The 19586-nt window shown below is 43.1% G+C and overlaps 2 protein-coding genes across 2 annotated transcripts in view; one reads left to right on the forward strand and one right to left on the reverse strand.

Moving 5' to 3' along the window:
• LOC148436371 (uncharacterized) overlaps positions 1–9001 on the forward strand; it is a 101278-nt gene extending 92277 nt beyond the window's left edge. The window contains exon 7 of the mRNA XM_088464966.1: positions 7955–9001. Coding sequence (XP_088321092.1) covers positions 7955–8910 — 956 coding nt within the window. The 3' untranslated portion in view covers positions 8911–9001. The remainder of the gene's footprint in view (positions 1–7954) is intronic.
• The window catches only part of LOC148436370 (uncharacterized), a 231278-nt gene that overhangs the window by 118595 nt on the left and 93097 nt on the right, over positions 1–19586 (reverse strand). The window lies entirely within an intron of this gene.

The following is a 19586-nucleotide window of genomic DNA, read 5'->3' on the forward strand; positions in this document are numbered from 1 at the left end:
ACAGGAGGAGCAACCTGTGGTGTCATGTTAATAATAATTGGGAGCAGCCTGTAGTGTCCTGTTATTATTATACAGGGGGCGGAGCCTGTGGTGTCCTGTTACTATTATACAGGGGGAGCAGCCTGTGGTGTCCTGATAATATTATTATACAGGGGGCGGAGCCTGTGGTGTCCTGTTACTATTATACAGGGGGAGCAGCATGTGGTGTCCTGATAATATTATTATACAGGAGGAGCAGCCTGTGGTGTCCTGTTATTATTATACAGGGGGAGCAGCCTGTTGTGTCCTGTAATTATTATTATACAGGGGAGCAGACTGTGGTGTCCTGTTATTATTATACAAGGGGAGCAGCCTGTGGTGTCCTGTTATTGTACAGGAGGAGCAGCCTGTGGTGTCCTGTTATTATAAATATACAGGGGGAGCAGCTTGTGGTGTCCTGTTGTTATACAGGGGGAGCAGCCTGTGGTGTCCTGTTAGTAATAATTGGGAGCAGCCTGTAGTGTCCTGTTATTATTATACAGGGGGCGGAGCCTGTGGTGTCCTGTTACTATTATACAGGGGGAGCAGCCTGTGGTGTCCTGATAATATTATTATCCAGGAGGAGCAGCCTGTGGTGTCCTGTTATTATTATACAGGGGGAGCAGCCTGTTGTGTCCTGTTGTTATTATTGTACAGGAGGAGCAGCCTGTGGTGTCCTGTTATTATTATTGTACAGGAGGAGCAGCCTGTGGTGTCCTGTTATTATTATACAAGGGGAGCAGCCTGTGGTGTCCTGTTATTATTATACAGGGGGAGCAGCCTGTGGTGTCCTATTGTTGTTATTATTATAATATAGGGGGAGCAGTCTGTGGTGTCCTGATATTATTATACAGGGGGAGCAGCCTGTGGTGTCCTGTTGTTATTATTATTATACAGGGGGAGCAGCCTGTGGTGTCCTGTTATTATTATTATTATACAGGTGGAGCAGCCTGCAGGTGTCCTGTTATTATTATTATTATTATACAGGGGGAGCAGCCTGTGGTGTCCTGTTATTATACAGGGGGAGCAGCCTGTGGTGTCCTATTAATATTATTATACAGGGGGAGCAGCCTGTGGTGTCCTGTTATTAGTATTAAACAGGGGGAGGTACCTGTGATGTCCTTTAATTATTATACAGGGGAGCAGCCTGTTGTGTCCTGTTGTTATTATTATACAGGGGGAGCAGCCTGTGGTGTCCTGTTATGATTATACAGAGGGAGCAGTCTGTGGTGTCCTGTTATTATTATACAGGGGGAGCAGCCTGTGTTGTCCTCTTATTATTATACAGGGCGAGTGTCCTGTTATTATTGTACAGAGGGAGTGACACGTGGTTTCCTGTTATAGCAGCAGCTGCAGAGTAATAATAACAGTAATGAGAGGTCAGGGAATAACACATAATAGGTATAACATGTATGTACTGTATATACCATATGATACATAACAGGAGCTGGGGAAGGATATAAGGCGGCACTCCCTGAGCTGTAACTAGTAAGGTATAATTAGCGCCAGTATCCATCCAGAGGTCAGTATTACACCCACATTAGCAATAAGACAAGTCAGCAGCCTCCTAAGGGCGACCGTGATGCCCTAATTATAAGCAACCGTCAGGGGAAATTGTGGTTGTGCTGTCAGGTGTTATTATATAATAGGAGTGAGGTAAGAGTATATAATAATAACACATTACATTTATTATAGACAATAACACATAAAACAAACCAATCCACTTAAAAGTATAATGTCATTCTCTCAGGTGTATATCTTTATGCTACAAGAAAATATAGTTGAACTCTCTTCAGTTACCGGCGACAATGGCAGTTTTTTTCGACATCGCTGAAATCGGACAATTTTCGCTAAAAGAAACGTCAAAAATGGCTGATTTTACCCAAATAACAGGCGATAACGGCAAACAGGTGAAAATGGCGAAAAAAAATGGAAAAAAGTTTTCTCCATCCGAGATCTGGATGAAAAAAAATGCTAAATCTCTATTTTTTACTAAAATTGTGGGGATTTCTTTCAGAAACCTTTGGACACCCCCCCCCCCCTAATGAGAAATGAACCCCCCAAAATGTTGTAGGTTGCAAACGTTGGTAAAAAAACGGCCGCACAAAATTTGGGTGAAAAAAAGCAAACATTGAAAATGATAGAAATCTTTTTTTCCCCAGGAAATTACTGTACGTTAAAATGGGCGCAAGTATATTTTTGTGTCGTAAATACGCAATTTTAACAACCTTTAAAAAACCACCTTCTGTAACCAAATGTGATGTTTAAAACATCCGAAAAATCAGACCCGATACGTTAAAACCATTTTCAGTGATTTTTTTTTTTATTCACCCAAGATCTGCGCGGTCGTTTTTCGCCAAAGTACGAAACTTACTAAAACATTTGGGGGTAATTCATCATTAGAGGATGTGTCCAAAGGGTCTGTGATCTCTGTGCCAGGTACATGACATATTATATCCCCTTCTACCAATGATCTTATTACTGACCATGTATTATCCCTGACTCAGCTATCGCACAGTAACTCTCTTCTCTCTCGGGCTGGTAATGATTATAGTCAGAGGAATGTGACATTTATACCTTGTGTCACTATGTACAAACGTATTACTACAATCCTAATACTCTGTTACAGGAGCTCTCTGCACAGTTACTGGGCGTGTAACTATATTTCCTTGTAACATAGAGATATACACCTGAGAGACTGACATTATACATCTAAGTGCATTGGTTTGTTTTATGTGTTATTGTCTATAATAAATGTAATGTGTTATTATTATATACTCTTACCTCACTCCTATTATATAATAACACCTGACAGCACAACCACAATTTCCCCTGACTCCCTGAGCTGAGACTGTCTGTCAGAGCGTCTTGTTATCCTGAGCAATAGAGACTCTCTCAGAGACAGCCAGTGGCTGTGACAGTCCCCAGATCCTCAGAGTGTCACTGATTATCCCCCAGGACATGTCTCACCCCATCCTACGCTGCACACACACGGCCGGCAGGCTGGTCACACATGTAACATACATCTGAGGTGCGGTCATTTGTCATTTCATCATTTGTGCAGAGTGACTGATGGGATTCTGTATTGTGTAACCCTTTGTGTGTCCCCTGGGCTGCCTGCTGTCCTATCCCTGTGTTACTAACCTCTTCTGTTCCCTTCCCCTCCCCTGTGTTACTGACACCTCTGTACAGCTGTTACACCCCCTGTTGTGTGCTCTGTATTCCTACGTTACTTCCCCTCTCCCCATATCTGCACCCCTTCTGCTCTCCTGTGTACTCTCCCCTCACACCCCTGTTACCTGTATGACCTCAGTATAGTCACAGACTCTCTCCGTTTCTGGAATAAATGTAAAACAAAATAAAAAAATCCCAACATCCCTAATTAATGTGTTTGTAAAAGATTCACGGGGAGCAAATTTCACCAAATCTGTGTCTGGGAGGAATAAGACCCCCGGCCAGGAGAGGAGCATTGGTGTAACCTTATACAGTACAGCGTTGTGTGACGGCCTCTGAGGAGCCTTATGGAGCTGGGTCACAGGACCCTCTGACAGACACTGACCAGGGCTCTATGGCTGAGGGGAATGGGGAGACTTACTGGTCACTCAGAGTTACATACACAAAAAGAAGAAGTGCACAACTCCAACATTACTAATTATATATAATACAATTTCCAATATAATTTAGCAATAAATAAATAAATAGAGGTTTTGGCATAATCATGACCATGGTTATGGGCCTACCCACCGCACCCTGGTAACCTCTGAGGGTAGGTCCCTAATATACTGGGGTTGAAATCCAGAGCGCACGACACCCCCAAACAGGCCCATCTGAGCCACCCCAGGGCATCACTCTAATGAGGAGAGGTGAAGTGTAAAAAGGTGTTAGATAGATAAGAGCAGCTACTGCTGCATATAATAAGGTGAAAAATATAGATGTGAAAATAATACATATAAAACAAACAATAGAGGTGCTAAAAGTGCAAGAAAGGAAAAATGTGTTTTATAATGCGATGCCCTGAAGCAGCCCAACCAAAGCAATCCAGGGGACCCACGCCCCAAAAATCAACCCATAGTGCACTTCAGTATAAAAATGTGTAGGACTTACCTAGGTTGTGCCTCTTACTAAAGTGCAGTCAAAATGCCAGATCCCTGCTTAAAAGCAATAGGGGACAGGTGGGAAGGAGTGCTAGCTTTGGCTGAAGGAGCCTCATGCCTTCAGGTGTGCTTAGGAGCGCACTAAATAGAGTCTGTAGAAAAGGGCCCTAGACTGCACACCCTGAATATATATATATCTATATATATATATATATATATATATATATATATATATATATATATAATGGGAGGTGCTACCTGTGGAGACTATTGTTGCAAACACAAAAAGAAGAATTACAAGTGCACAACACTCAGTGTTACATGTCTGACTGTGTTACTTCTCTGTGATGTCTATTATATTTATTTGTAGATAGTCCTGCTGTGAGGAGCCAGAGTCTTTATTACACGTCACACATTCTGTATTCTCACTGATTCACTAAGGATGGACAAGGACCGGAGTCACAGGACTGAGAGAATCTTACATATTACCCTGGAGATCATCTACGTGCTGACTGGGGAGGTGAGGGGATCTGGGAGTGACATCACATATCTATAGTAATAATACAGGGACGTGACTGGGGAGGTGAGGGTCTGGGGGTGTCACAGTGACATCACTTATATCTATAGTAATAATACAGGGCTGTGACTGGGGAGGTGAGAGGGTCTGGGAGAGTCACAGTGACATCACCAATATATATAGTAATAATACAGGGGCATGACTGGGGAGGTGAGGGGATCTGGGAGTGTCACAGTGACATCACATATCTATAGTAATAATACAGGGACGTGACTGGGGAGGTGAGGGTCTGGGGGTGTCACAGTGACATCACTTATATCTATAGTAATAATACAGGGCTGTGACTGGGGAGGTGAGAGGGTCTGGGAGAGTCAGTTACATCACCAATATATATATAGTAATAATACAGGGGCATGACTGGGGAGGTGAGGGGATCTGGGAGTGTCACAGTGACATCACATATCTATAGTAATAATACAGGGATGTGACTGGGGAGGTGAGGGGATCTGGGAGTGTCACAGTGACATCACCAATATATATAGTAATAATACAGGGACATGACTGGGGAGGTGAGGGGATCTGAGGGTCACAGTCATCACTTATATCTATAGTAATAATACAGGGACATGACTGGGGAGGCGAGGGGATCTGGGAGTGTCACAGTGACATCACTTATATCTATAGTAATATACAAGAACATGACTGGGGAGGTGAGAGGATCAGGGAGTGTCACAGTGACATCACTTATATCTATAGTAATATACAGGGACATGACTGGGGAGGTGACGGGATCTGGGAGTGTCACAGTGACATCACTTATATCTATAGTAATAATACAGGGACATGACTGGGGAGGTGAGGGGATCTGGGAGTGTCACAGTGACATCACTTTTATCTATAGTAATAACCGAGCAGCAAGGAGCCAGTCTCAGATATAGTTTCAGTCCCACAGTCCTAACTAGAGTTTGGATTTAGTATATTGTTCACAGAATGTTGTTGTCACTGACCAAAAGATGTCTGACCTGCAGGATGTACTATATACTCTTCATTTTCCTGTATATAGGAGATTGTTACAAGACAAGTATTTGTAAAATAGTTTTCTTGTATATTATGTAAAATGAACACCTGAATAAACAGTCTCACTTAAATGGAGTTTAAGTGACCTTTCCATGTTTCCCCCAATACAAAGGGTTATATAGTAATAAAGAAGACATCCGATGAGCATGAGACACCCAGCAGCCGACCCCGTGTGTCAGGAGGACTGAGCAGGACCCAGAGTCCCATCACGGTGCCTCCACCTCAGTCACTGATACATGAGAGACACAATGACCAGAAGATCCTGGAACTCGCCAACAAGATCATTCAGCTGCTGACTAGAGAGGTGACTGCTGGGAAGGGGACATTATACAGTAACACCAGGGGATGTGTCTGGGTGATGACTGTATCATTGTGTGTCAGGTTCCTATAAGGTGTCAGGAAGTCACTGTCTATGTTTCCATGCAGGAGGGGGAGTATATAGAGGAACACAGGGGTCTGTACAAGGACGTGATGATGGAGAATCACCGGCCTCTCACATCACTGGGTAAGAGGAGACTGTCATTTATTGTACAGGGGAGAGCAGGTATGGGGGCCCCCTATATACACACATCACCTGATATTCACATATATACAATGTAATCAGTCACTGTGTGTCTCCTACAGATGAACCCAGTAACAGAAATTTCCCAGAGAGATGTCCTCGTCTTCATTATTTACAGGATTGTACAGAGGAGAATCACAGGACCCCACAGGAGCATCAGGTAGATGATATTTCGGGTCTCACCAATATACCACATTGACCTTCACTATATGATGTGTAGAGAAGCTGTGTGTGTTTTATGCACTGATATTATACTGTCTATTCTCAATTAATGAAATCAAACATTATTAAAAAAACAAAACAATTTTTGTTTAGGGTGCAGCTCAGGCTAATATTAAGGTAGCAGATATAGAGGGAGAAGAAGAGACGTATGTGACTGATATGAAGGCAGAAGATATAGAGGGAGAAGAAGAGACGTATGTGACTGATATGAAGGCAGAGGATATAGCGGGAGAAGAAGAGACCTATATGACTGATATGAAGGCAGAAGAAATAGAGGGAGAAGAAGAGACGTATGTGACTGATATAAAGGCAGAAGATATAGAAGGAGAAGAAGAGACCTATGTGACTGATATGAAGGCAGAAGATATAGAGGGTGAAGAAGAGACGTATGTGACTGATAATAAGGCAGAAGATATAGAGGGAGAAGAAGAGACGTTTGCGTGGGGCAATCAGCAGCTTAAGACAGAGGAAATCCCTAAAGATATCAGCACAGGTGAGTAATAAACACTTATTACAGAATAGTCACATTCTCCTTGTTCAGTTTCTTATCTTACACCCTCCTCTGTCAGTACAAACTAATAAAGTAAATGTATCTGCCCAGTGGGGGAGTCGGGAGCCATCAGCCCCTATTATTCTCCTGCTCTCCCCCTCACATCATGTCACTCTGTGTTACCAGCCCAGAGATCTGACCAGTCTCCTCTCCACACTCTCTGGTGTATCTCAGATACTGAGATGGAGATCACAGTAGAATACCGCTAGTATAACCTGTGTGTGTGATAATGTATAAACCATGCCTGCACTCTGTTACACGTACTGAGATGGAGATACGGAGAGTGTGAGGAAACAGCAGGATGCAGCTAGTATGACCTATGCTGGGATGGAGATTTGTCTTTTTTACGGACTACTCCCCGGCCAGTGTTACTCCTACACCTATACCTCCTCATGACAATCATCAGCAAATACTTGATGAAGTCACTGACTATATGGAGATGTTAGGGTAAAGCCGGGCATGTCTTATTATAGTTACACAGTATGGAGATGGGATACAGCCTGGCACGTCTTATTATAGTTATACAATATGGAGATGGGGTACAGCTGGGCACATCTTATTATAGTTATACAGTATGGTATAGTTCTGCAGGAGTGCTAATTGCCATATAATTCTGTTCCCAGCAGATGGACACAGCAGCAGGAATAACTCGGGGAGACGTCTCATATTATCTCCAGATTTTGACCTAGACGATAATAACTTCTCACAGGACTCTCCAGGAGAAAACCCCTTTACTCTTAGTATACATCCAACATCTCATAGTGCAGATATATCATCTGATCCCTCTAACCATGAAGATAATCCCAGTTGCGTTACAAATAGTTCAGATCACACAGGTGATAACCCATTGTCATGTTTTGAATGTGGGAAAGGTTTTACAAAGCGGATCAGTCTTTCTTTACATCAGAAGAGAGTACACGCAGCTGAAAGGCCTTTTCTGTGTTCTGAGTGCGGGAAATGTTTTATACTGAGAGAAGATCTTGCTAGACATACAAAGATTCACAAAAGTGAGAGACCATATTCATGTTCTGAGTGTGGGAAATGTTTTACAATGAAATCAGATCTTGTTTCACATCAGAGAAGTCACACAGGTGAGAAGCAATTTTCATGCTCTGAGTGTGGGAAATGTTTTACATATAAGTCAAGTTTTGTTAAACATCAGAGACATCACACAGGTGAGAAACCTTTTTTATGTTCTGAGTGTGGGAAATGTTTTATACGGAAAGCACATCTTGTTAGACATCTGAGAAGTCACACAGGTGAGAAACCATTTCCATGTCCTGAGTGTGGGAAATGTGTTGCACAGAAATCAGATCTTGTTAAACATAGGAGAAGTCACACAGGTGCGAAACCATTTCCATGTCCTGAGTGTGGGAAATGTTTTACACAGAAATCGTGTCTTATTATACATAAGAGAAGTCACACAGGTGAGAAACCATTTTCATGCTCTGAGTGTGGGAAATGTTTTGCACAGAAAGCAGATCTTGTTAAACATAGGAGAAGTCACACAGGTGAGAAACCATTTTCATGCTCTGAGTGTGGGAAATGTTTTACACAGCAATCTGGTCTGATTACACATAAGAGAAGTCACACAGGTGAGAAACCATTTTCATGTTCTCAGTGTGGGAAAGGTTTTACTAAGCACAAGAGTCTTTCTATGCATCAGAAGAGAGTTCATGCAGCTGGAAGGCCTTTTCCATGTTCTAAGTGTGGGAAATGTTTTACACAGAAATCAGGTCTTATTACACATCAGAGATGTCACACAGGTGAGAAACCATTTTCATGCTCTGAGTGTGGGAAATGTTTTACATATAAATCAAGTTTTGTTAAACATCAGAGACATCACACAGGAGAAAAACAATGTGTGTGAGAGTCTAGAAATATATAGAAATTGCAGCGATATTTGCAGTACTGAAATAATAATTGGGAATTATCAGAACAAGCATACATACAATGTTTGCCTAGATTGATGTCCCTGCTTGATGAAGGATAAATTACATTTGCATGATCACACTATGGGCCTGATTCAGAAGCAAATGCAGCTGGAGTCTCTTACAGATCGCAGTTGCTAATATATGCTAATGCCGAGGTACAGCCGCCATAACCACGCCCACTGCTGCCTTCTCATTATTATCCAACGTCGCACTCCTGTGTAATCATCGGTACCATCGCCGCACATTAAGCAGTCACACAGCATTTACATCAGGTCTGACCAGTCGCAAACACTGCAGCTCTCCTGACACGCAGAGAGGTCTCATGCTGCAGCTGCCATCGCTAAGGCTAATTTATACACGCCCATGACATGGCGATCACACGGACAGACACGCCCATGACATGGCGATCACATGGACAGACACGCCCATGACATGGCGATCACACGGACAGACACGCCCATGACATGGCGATCACACGAACAGACACGCCCATGACATGGCGATCACACGGACAGACACGTCTGCCGTTTTCTGTCCATCCACCCGTTACCTCCCCCCCCACATAGTGAGTGGCTGTCACCCTGCCACTCACTATGTGATGTATTCTTCTGTGCGTCCGAAATCGCGATGTGATCGCTGTGTGTGCGCAGTATGACTTATACGCAGGTGTGATGGCAAATATTCGCTCTATCTGCGTAATTATCGTCATTGTGTCCTCTGCTGAATCAGCCCCTATATACTAATATATTACACTTTATTATATATCCACACGGATGTCACTAACATAGGGCTCTAAAAGGTTCCTCATGTAATGGCTTTTAGTTTCCTTATTCTATCAGATCAGAGGTTCCCAAACTCTTCTATTACAGGCCAGGTATTAAGGATATCCATGCTTGAGCACAGGCCACCTAATACCTCAGTCAATTTGATTTAACCAATTGGACTCAATCATGGATAACCTTAAACCCTGGCCTGTAATGGGGGAGTTTGGGAAGCTCTGTATTAGATTATTATTGTGCTATTGGCCTATTTGTGCAGTAACAAGACCACATGATGTAATATAGGAACATAACTAATCTGTCATCATGACAATGTGCTGGGGATGTAATATGGGAAGTGGGAAACTATGACATCATGTGATGACTGGGCTGTAAGTGACTGGGTAAGATGGGCGATATAATGACATCTATAACCTCTGATTTTTATCTCACTGGATCCAGTGTTCTCTGGTTGGGTTTCCTGGTAAATGGATCTCTAATCTCCTTACAGCAGTCTGATGTCTGGTTCCTTCTAATTAGATCCTCTTTAACCTACTATTTACACTGTTCCAAAAGATATGAACATTAAAATCATGATCATATATTTAATGTATACATACTGTAACTTGTTTTGGGACACAGGAAGCTGCTGGTCCTGGTATAAACCACTAACAGTAATGTCCATTAGGTGCATCAGGCTCCCGATATCCCCAGCAGAATACAGATGTGAGCAGGGTACGTAGTAATGGGGGAATAATACAGGGACATCACAGGATAAGTAGGATCAGTACAGATTGTCCTCAGTATGTCCTGCACTGTCTCACCTCCCACAGTGGTGACACCACCAGTAATGTGCAGGGTCAGGAGATGAAGATTATTTGGTAGTGAGGAAATCACAGAAAGGACAATACAAGCTTTGTTATACACCTACAAATATATGAGCTCAAAGAGTTTGGTAACAAGAAAACCAAACGCCGTATGGACCTGTCTGACGTCCATGTGGGGTAACAGCTGCGTGTGGCGCTTGTTAGTATTTACCACACTTTTTGACCTAAATGTTTTGTACATTGTTAGTAAAGCTGGAATAGTGTCCACTTGTCCTCTCGGTGGTGCACATGTTCTGTGATGGCCTAGATATAAGATCTATTGATTTGCTGTAAGACGGGATTTAGTGTAAACACTGATGTTACCAGAAGGAAGTATAGAGGTTTCTGAATGAGGGTGAGTTGTGTCTCACGGGCTGGTCACACTAGGCCACAGCTGGCAGGAGAAAATAACAGATAGGGACAGGGCAGTCAGCTATAGACCTGGGTATGAACCGAGGTCAGGGCCACAGAAGAACAAACACAGGCATAAGCCGGGTCAGTATTGGTTAATCAGATAATTACTGTGATTCATTCAGAACTGGATATAAACTGACATAAAGCTGTATTACTCTGTCACTTTAGGTACCGGTGATTATAGGTATATATTGGGGTGATTATAGGTATATATTGGGGTGATTATAGGTATATATTGGGGTTGCACCAGCTCTTCCTAATCCCAGGTTCTTGTTATGTAGTTTTTATTGTTTTGTGTTTTAGCTTTATCCTAACTTTGCTTTTAGTACCTTTATACTGTGACTGTCTTAGTATCCATTTCTCATACCCAAACAAGGAAGGTTTTGTCTTACACGTGTGCCCCTCTCTCCTCTCTCCTGTCACTGTGACACTGCTCTGGTGTTGGGGATTTGCTCTCTGATGGGCACCTGCATGGATACACTGGCCTGTCCTGTTATTACCTCCTATCATGATATATATCAGCATTTTCTTGGTACATATGTCTTAGATAACACTGGGGAACAGTAAATCTGTTGCCAGGGATTTACAGGGAGTCAATTTTGATTAATTTTGTGCTCCTGATCATGAATATGCCACACTTATTTTTCAGTTTGCTCTAGTTTTTGAGATATGCATATGTCTTAAATATAATTTTTTATAAATATTAAACAATGTTAAACATAGTTAAAAAGATAATTTTTATTTATTCTGATTAAATTTGATTCGTAAAATGTTATAAAAAGACTCAGGATAATTACATACAAAAGTGTTAGGAATCTATGAGAACCGTTTTTTGTAGGCTTTTCTTTTGTGTTCTTGTTGCGGGCAGTCCCTCTGCAGACTCCAACAGTAATCGGCCATCATGTGACGATCCCACCTTCCTTGATATCGTTCTTCCATTACCTGAATATCCTGGTGGAACCGTTCACCCTATTCTTCGCTTAAATCTCCTAGATTGGACGAGAAGTGATCTAAATGGCTGTACAAAAAATGTACTTTAATACTCATGTTGACACCTACTTTCTCAAAACATTTTAGCATGTTGTGGACTAATTCATGATAGTTGTCTGCCTTGTGATTGAATAACATTTTGAATGACACATAACTCAGCCATGCTTCAGATTCGGTTTCAGTCATATATGTGGTAAAATTTGGATCCTTCACCAGTTTCCATATCTGTTGGCCGTCAAAAATTCCTGCCTTTAATTTTTCAATACTAAGAGATGGAAATGTTGGACAAATATATGTGAAACAATCGTCTGACTTGTCCAATGCTATTACAAATTGTTTCATTAGACCCAGTGTGATATGGAGAGGCGGCAGTATGATTTATTTCCTGCCAATTAAGGGCTCTTGAATGATGTTGGCTTCACCTACAGTTATAACTTCTCTTGGAGGCCATACGGTTTGCTGCCAGTGCTTTTGTTTTGCACGACTGTCCACTTTGCTGCCCAAGAAGAAAGTTTCCCATTTTTAAATCGACACAAACAGACCAGTGATGCTGAGAATAAGTAATTCAGCAAGACTAACTTTTCATACTGCTCTTTAAGTTTTGTTGAATGACCGATAGGTATCGATACAAATGTATTCCCATTGTGCAGTAATACGAATTTTAAGCTCCTTTTAGAACTATCCAAAAAGAGACGACATACTTCAAATGGAGAAAATAATAGAATTTTATAATTTTTCATTAATTTGAAAATTGCTCAGCTATAGCGAAGGTCTAATGTGAAAATAGGACCTGCGAGTACTCTCACCCCGATCTTATATCCTCGGCACCCAGTGTAATATGTCATCTTTATTGTATGTGTGTCATGGAGGGAATGACAGCACTGTGCGAGTATCATATCCTGCAGCTTATAATACATGAGTAATACAGAAATGACACATTGTACACAAGCCATGAATAATAACAGGAATTGCTCTGTATGAGTAACTGGACATTACAGGACTATTATGTGCAGGATGTTACTCTCATCATTAATGTAAGGACCATATTATACCAAAGAGAGAAAGCCAGGACAGCTATTCCTCATGGATGCTCCTAATACGTACAGACCCCACCTGATGGAAAATGCCAGGATGCTGCACATCTCTGAGCGTTGGATGTATGATCTGTTATCTATATACAGGTGCACAGCACAGCGTCACTACACCAGTATGCTGGGAGCCTCACATCATTACTCTGTTCTGTTACCTAGCTGTATCCATGTCAGTCTTGTCTGATCATAGTTGTAATGGAGTTATATGAGCTGACATACTCTGTGCTGCTGTTACCATTCTCACTCTTTAGTTACATATTTCCAGCACCACCCACATTATCTGCTGCTTGTGTGTCTGCCCCCAGGTTTGCAGGATACAGCAGCTGCTCATTTTATATTCTGCTTTTCTTGCTGTTTTCAATAACACAATATTATAGTAAATAGTCATAAATATTCAATAAATAACATTCCAAGTGTTACTACAGGAGGAAACTATATTCTTATAAACTTGCAATAAAATGACTGATGTAGAAAATTCTGCCTCACTGCTGTTTAGTTATAACTTGTGTATAAAGGAAAGGACGGGGTGTGGGGGGGATGAGAGAGACCTGTAACCATTATTATATTGGGATGTAGTCGGCAGCTCTGCGGTAAGATGCTGGTGGTCAGAATCCCAGCACCGGAATCATCGCTGACATCCTGATGGTATTAGGTTAGGTACAAGGAGGAGGCTGAGTGGGGATTAGTTTACTTACCTCCAGGCATCGGGATTCTGACTGGATGCCACTGTTGGTATACTGACCGCCAGCATCCGAACCGCAAGTATCCCATCCCCAACCTATTAATACCAGGGTTCCCATGTAGTGTATAGTATAGTAATACCAGGGTTCCCATGTAGTGTATAGTATAGTAATACTGGGGTTCCCATGTAGTGTATAGTAATACCGGGGTTCCCGTGTAGTGTATATTATAGTAATACCTGGGTTCCCGTGTAGTGCATAGTATAGTAATACCGGGGTTCCCGTGTAGTGTATAATAACACCAGGGTTCCCGTGTATAGTATAGTAATACCAGGGTTCCCGTGTAGTGTATAGTATAGTAATACCAGGGTTCCCGTGTAGTGTATAGTAATACGACGGTTCCCGTGTAGTGCATAGTAATACCGGGGTTCCCGTGTAGTGCATAGTATAGTAAAACCGGGGTTCCCGTGTAGTGTATAATAATACCAGGGTTCCCGTGTATAGTATAGTAATACCAGGGTTCCCGTGTAGTGTATAGTAATAACGGGGTTTCCGTGTAGTGTATAGTAATACGATGGTTCCCATGTATAGTATAGTAATACTGGGGTTCCCGTGTAGTGTATAGTATAGTAATACCAGGGTTCCCGTGTAGTGCACAGTATAGTAATACCGAGGTTCCCGTCTAGTGCATAGTATAGTAATAAAGGGGTTCCCGTGTAGTGTATAGTAATACCAGGGTTCCCATGTATAGTATAGTAATACTGGGGTTCCCGTGTAGTGTATAGTAATATCGGCGTTCCTGTGTAGTGTATAGTAATATCGGCGTTCCCATGTAGTGTATAGTATAGTAATACCGGGGTTCCCATGTAGTGTATAGTATAGTAATACCGGGGTTCCTGTGTAGTGTATAGTATAGTAATAAAGGGGTTCCCATGTAGTGTATAGTAATACCGGGGTTCCCGTGTAGTGTATAGTAATACCGGCGTTCCCATGTAGTGTATAGTGTAGTAATACCGGGGTTCCTGTGTAGTGTATAGTAATAACATGGTTCCCATGTATAGTATAGTAATACCGGGGTTCCCGTGTAGTGTATAGTATAGTAATACCGGGGTTCCCGTGTAGTGAATAGTATAGTAATACCGGGGTTCCCGTGTAGTGAATAGTATAGTAATACCGGGGTTCCCATGTAGTGAATAGTATACTGATACCAGGGTTCCCATGTTGTGTATAGTATACTGATACAGGGGTTCCCGCGTAGTGAATAGTATAGTAATACCGGGGTTCCCGCGTTGTGTATAGTATAGTAATACCGGGGTTCCCATGTAGTGAATAGTATACTGATACCGGGGTTCCCGTGTTGTGTATAGTATACTGATACAGGGGTTCCCGCGTAGTGTATAGTATAGTAATACCGGGGTTCCCGTGTAGTGAATAGTATAGTAATACTGGGGTTCCCGCGTTGTGTATAGTATAGTAATACCGGGGTTCCCGCATTGTGTATAGCATAGTAATACCGGGGTTCCCGCGTTGTGTATAGTATAGTAATACCAGGGTTCCCGTGTAGTGTATAGTATAGTAATACCGGGGTTCCTGTGTAGTGTACAGTAATACCGGGGTTCCCATGTAGTGTATAGTATAGTAATACCGGGGTTCCCGCGTAGTGTATAGTATAGTAATACCGGGGTTCCCGCGTAGTGAATAGTATAGTAATACCGGGGTTCCCGCGTTGTGTATAGTATAGTAATACCGGGGTTCCCGTGTTGTGTAAAGTATAGTAATACCGGGGTTCCCGTGTAGTGTATAGTATAGTAATACCGGGGTTCCCGTGTAGTGTATAGTATAGTAATACCGGGGTTCCTGTGTAGTGTACAGTAATACCAGGGTTCCCGTGTAGTGTATAGTATAGTAATACAGGGGTTCCCGCGTAGTGTATAGTATAGTAATACCGGGGTTCCCGCGTAGTGAATAGTATAGTAATACCGGGGTTCCCGCGTTGTGTATAGTATAGTAATACCGGGGTTCCCGCGTTGTGTAAAGTATAGTAATACCGGGGTTCCCGCGTAGTGAATAGTATAGTAATACCGGGGTTCCCGTGTAGTGTATAGTATAGTAATACCGGGGTTCCCGTGTAGTGAATAGTATAGTAATACCGGGGTTCCCGTGTAGTGAATAGTATAGTAATACCGGGGTTCCCGTGTAGTGAATAGTATACTGATACCAGGGTTCCCGTGTTGTGTATAGTATACTGATACAGGGGTTCCCGCGTAGTGAATAGTATAGTAATACCGGGGTTCCCGCGTTGTGTATAGTATAGTAATACCGGGGTTCCCATGTAGTGAATAGTATACTGATACCGGGGTTCCCGTGTTGTGTATAGTATACTGATACAGGGGTTCCCGTGTTGTGTATAGTATACTGATACAGGGGTTCCCGCGTATTGAATAGTATAGTAATACCGGGGTTCCCGCGTTGTGTATAGTATAGTAATACCGGGGTTCCCATGTAGTGAATAGTATACTGATACCGGGGTTCCCGTGTTGTGTATAGTATACTGATACAGGGGTTCCCGCGTAGTGTATAGTATAGTAATACCGGGGTTCCCGCGTAGTGAATAGTATAGTAATACTGGGGTTCCCGCGTTGTGTATAGTATAGTAATACCGGGGTTCCCGCGTTGTGTATAGCATAGTAATACCGGGGTTCCCGTGTAGTGTATAGCATAGTAATACCGGGGTTCCCGTGTAGTGTATAGTATAATAATACCAGGGTTCCCATGTAGTATAGTATAGTAATACCAGGGTTCCCATGTAGTGTAATGTATGTAATACCGGGGTTCCCGTGTAGTGTATAGTATAGTAATACCGGGGTTCCCGTGTAGTGAATAGTATAGTAATACCAGGGTTCCCGTGTAGTGAATAGTATACTGATACCGGGGTTCCCGTGTAGTGTATAGTATACTGATACCGGGGTTCCCGTGTAGTGTATAGTATACTGATACCGGGGTTCCCGTGTAGTGTATAGTATACTGATACCGGGGTTCCCGTGTAGTGTATAGTATAGTGTGAGGACATGAGATGTGTGTTACAAATGTACTGGCAGCATCTCAGTCCTTGCAGAGATCAATTTACTTTTTAGTCCTTTTGTGTTCAACTTACCGTCTCCTAGTGTATGTGTGATCATTCTCAGGACACACATTTTCATTAGCATGTCTATTATGTACTGTAATAATGTAAGTTATTGAAATGTTTAATACTGGATAAGCCTTGATGTTAGCCTGGTCCATATGTCTGTGTTAGAGCAAGGTGACACCTCCCAAAACAAAAGACCCTCTAAGTTAATTCCCACCTCCCCAGGGGACGCTCAGGATTTACTCCTCCTTCCATTTGCCTGTTTTGTGCTTCACGTGAACCTGGTAGACTGAACGGAACCATCCCAGCAGGTGTTCGTCAGGGAAGTAATATCCGGAGGAGGTAGGAGAAAGTGACAGCATAAGGGACTCGCACCAATCAGGAAACGGTGCAACCCCCCCTGGGAGGTCACAATATCGTGGGGAATTGGAAGATTTTAAAACAGGTCACTGAAGGCAACTCCACATGTTAGTCGCTGACTTTGGCTAAGAGGCCTCGCTCTGCCATGGTACTAGTGGAACGCATCACCAGTTCTGTGGATTTATACTTTGGAAATTCTGCAAGGACCTATACGCTATTCATTGCTGTGTGTTCTGTGATTAGCTTCTACTGTATGGGATCCTGGAATCAATTGTTTGGACCCAGGGACTATCACTGCTGTGTGATCTCTGATAGTTTCTACGTGTGGGGTCCTGGAAGCGATTGAGTGGACATACGCTATTCACTGCTGTGTGATCAGTGATAGTTTCTACTGTGGGGACTGAGGGTCTCTAGCTATTTTGTGGAATTGTTCTGGGACATTATACTCTACTGGGACTGCCTCTGTCTGGACTGCTACCTGTTTATTGCCCGTTCACTGGATTTACTGCTTGTCCTGACATATTATCTATTTCTGTGTGCTGTGGAAAAATAAACCATCACGTTGGTTTCATCTGCTCGGTGTCTGGGTGATTGAGAGAACCCCGTATCCTCACATATAGTGATACCGGGGTTCCCGTGTAGTGTATAGTATAGTAATATCGGGGTTCCCGTGTAGTGTATAGTATAGTAATACCGGGGTTCTCGTGTAGTGCATAGTATAGTAATACCGGGGTTCCCGTGTATAGAATAGTAATACCAATGTTCCCGTATAGTGTACAGTATAGTAATACCGGGGTTCCCGTGTAGTGTATAGTATAGTAATACCAATGTTCCCGTGTAGTGTACAGTATAGTAATACCGGGGTTCCCGTGTAGTGTATAGTATAGTAATACCGGGGTTCTCGTGTAGTGCATAGTATAGTAATACCGGGGTTCCCGTGTATAGAATAGTAATACCAATGTTCCCGTATAGTGTACAGTATAGTAATACCAGGGTTCCCGTGTAGTATATAGTATAGTAATACCGGGGTTCAGGTGTAGTGTATAGTAATACCGGGGTTCCCGTGTAGTGTACAGTATAGTAATACCGAGGTTCCCGTGTAGTGTATAGTATAGTGATACCGGGGTTCCCGTGTAGTGTATAGTATAGTGATACCGGGGTTCCCGTGTAGTGTACAGCATAGTAAAACTGGGGTTCCCGTGTAGTGTATAGTAATACCGGGGTTCCCATGTAGTATATAATATATGATATTGTTCAGTAATGAAGAAATGTATAACATGGGAGAATCTACCACACGGGATCCATAACAGCCCATATGTGGGATCATGTAATGGGTACAAGGACCTGTGTATGAGCCTATCTGATGGGTCACAGCATCTCCCTATGTCAGTAATGTGTCTGCTCTATGTCAGTCATACAGATATAATAGGACAGTTCCCCCTTATACATGGACTAATGTACCTGCCCCTCTGCACATCCCCAGCTTTGGTCTGAGGACTGGAGGAGGATGCTGGGAATTGTCACTGGAACCATCTATGGTAAATCATCTCCACATTTTCTCAGATGACAACTTAGATACTATTACTGATGTCTGTATTACAGTAAGAAATGGACATAAAGAAACCATTGATAGTGCCGATGTATTTAGCTTTGGTGACAAAACATTTAGGGCCTGATTCAGAGCTGAATGCTCTGACCTGAGCGCTAACTCTGAATCAGGGCCCTCCTCCATGAAAATGGAGCGGCCTCCTGGCCGCTCGCATAGCTGTGGGTGACCACCCACAGCATATGCGAGCGGCCAAAAAGATGGTCGCGATGGTCTTGACCATCGCGACCATCGGGCTTGCGACGGGGCCCTGCGGTAGGGTCTCCCTGCCACAAGCCCTGGAGTGATTTTCGCTCTATCAGAGCCAAAATCACTCCCACTGACATCACTAGTGATGTCAGTGGGGCCGGCTTCAGACGGTAGGCGTTCCCATGGGAACGCCTCCGTCTGGCAGGCACGCCCCTGGCACGCCCACCAAAGGGGGCGTGCTGTCAATCAACATCGACAGCACGCCCCCTTTGGTGCGAGACCCGGAGCGATGGAAAGCCCATCGCTCCCCGGGTATCGCGCATGTGCACGATGGAGCTCCCTCCGTCGTGCGCATGCGCAGTGGGGACCATCGACCCGCTTGCGAGCGTACTGCCGCTCGCGAGTGGGTCTGAATGACCCCCTTAGTTTTAAACATTGGTTATGAAATATCAGTGTGTTTTGATGTCTCTGCACAAGACTCCTCATGGTTACGGCAGGACTGGCTGAGCTGACCCACCACCTCCTAATAAT

This window comes from Taudactylus pleione, unplaced genomic scaffold (genome assembly GCF_031769625.1).
Source record: "Taudactylus pleione unplaced genomic scaffold, aTauple2 ptg001781l, whole genome shotgun sequence".
In the NCBI taxonomy this organism is placed as follows: domain Eukaryota; kingdom Metazoa; phylum Chordata; class Amphibia; order Anura; family Myobatrachidae; genus Taudactylus; species Taudactylus pleione.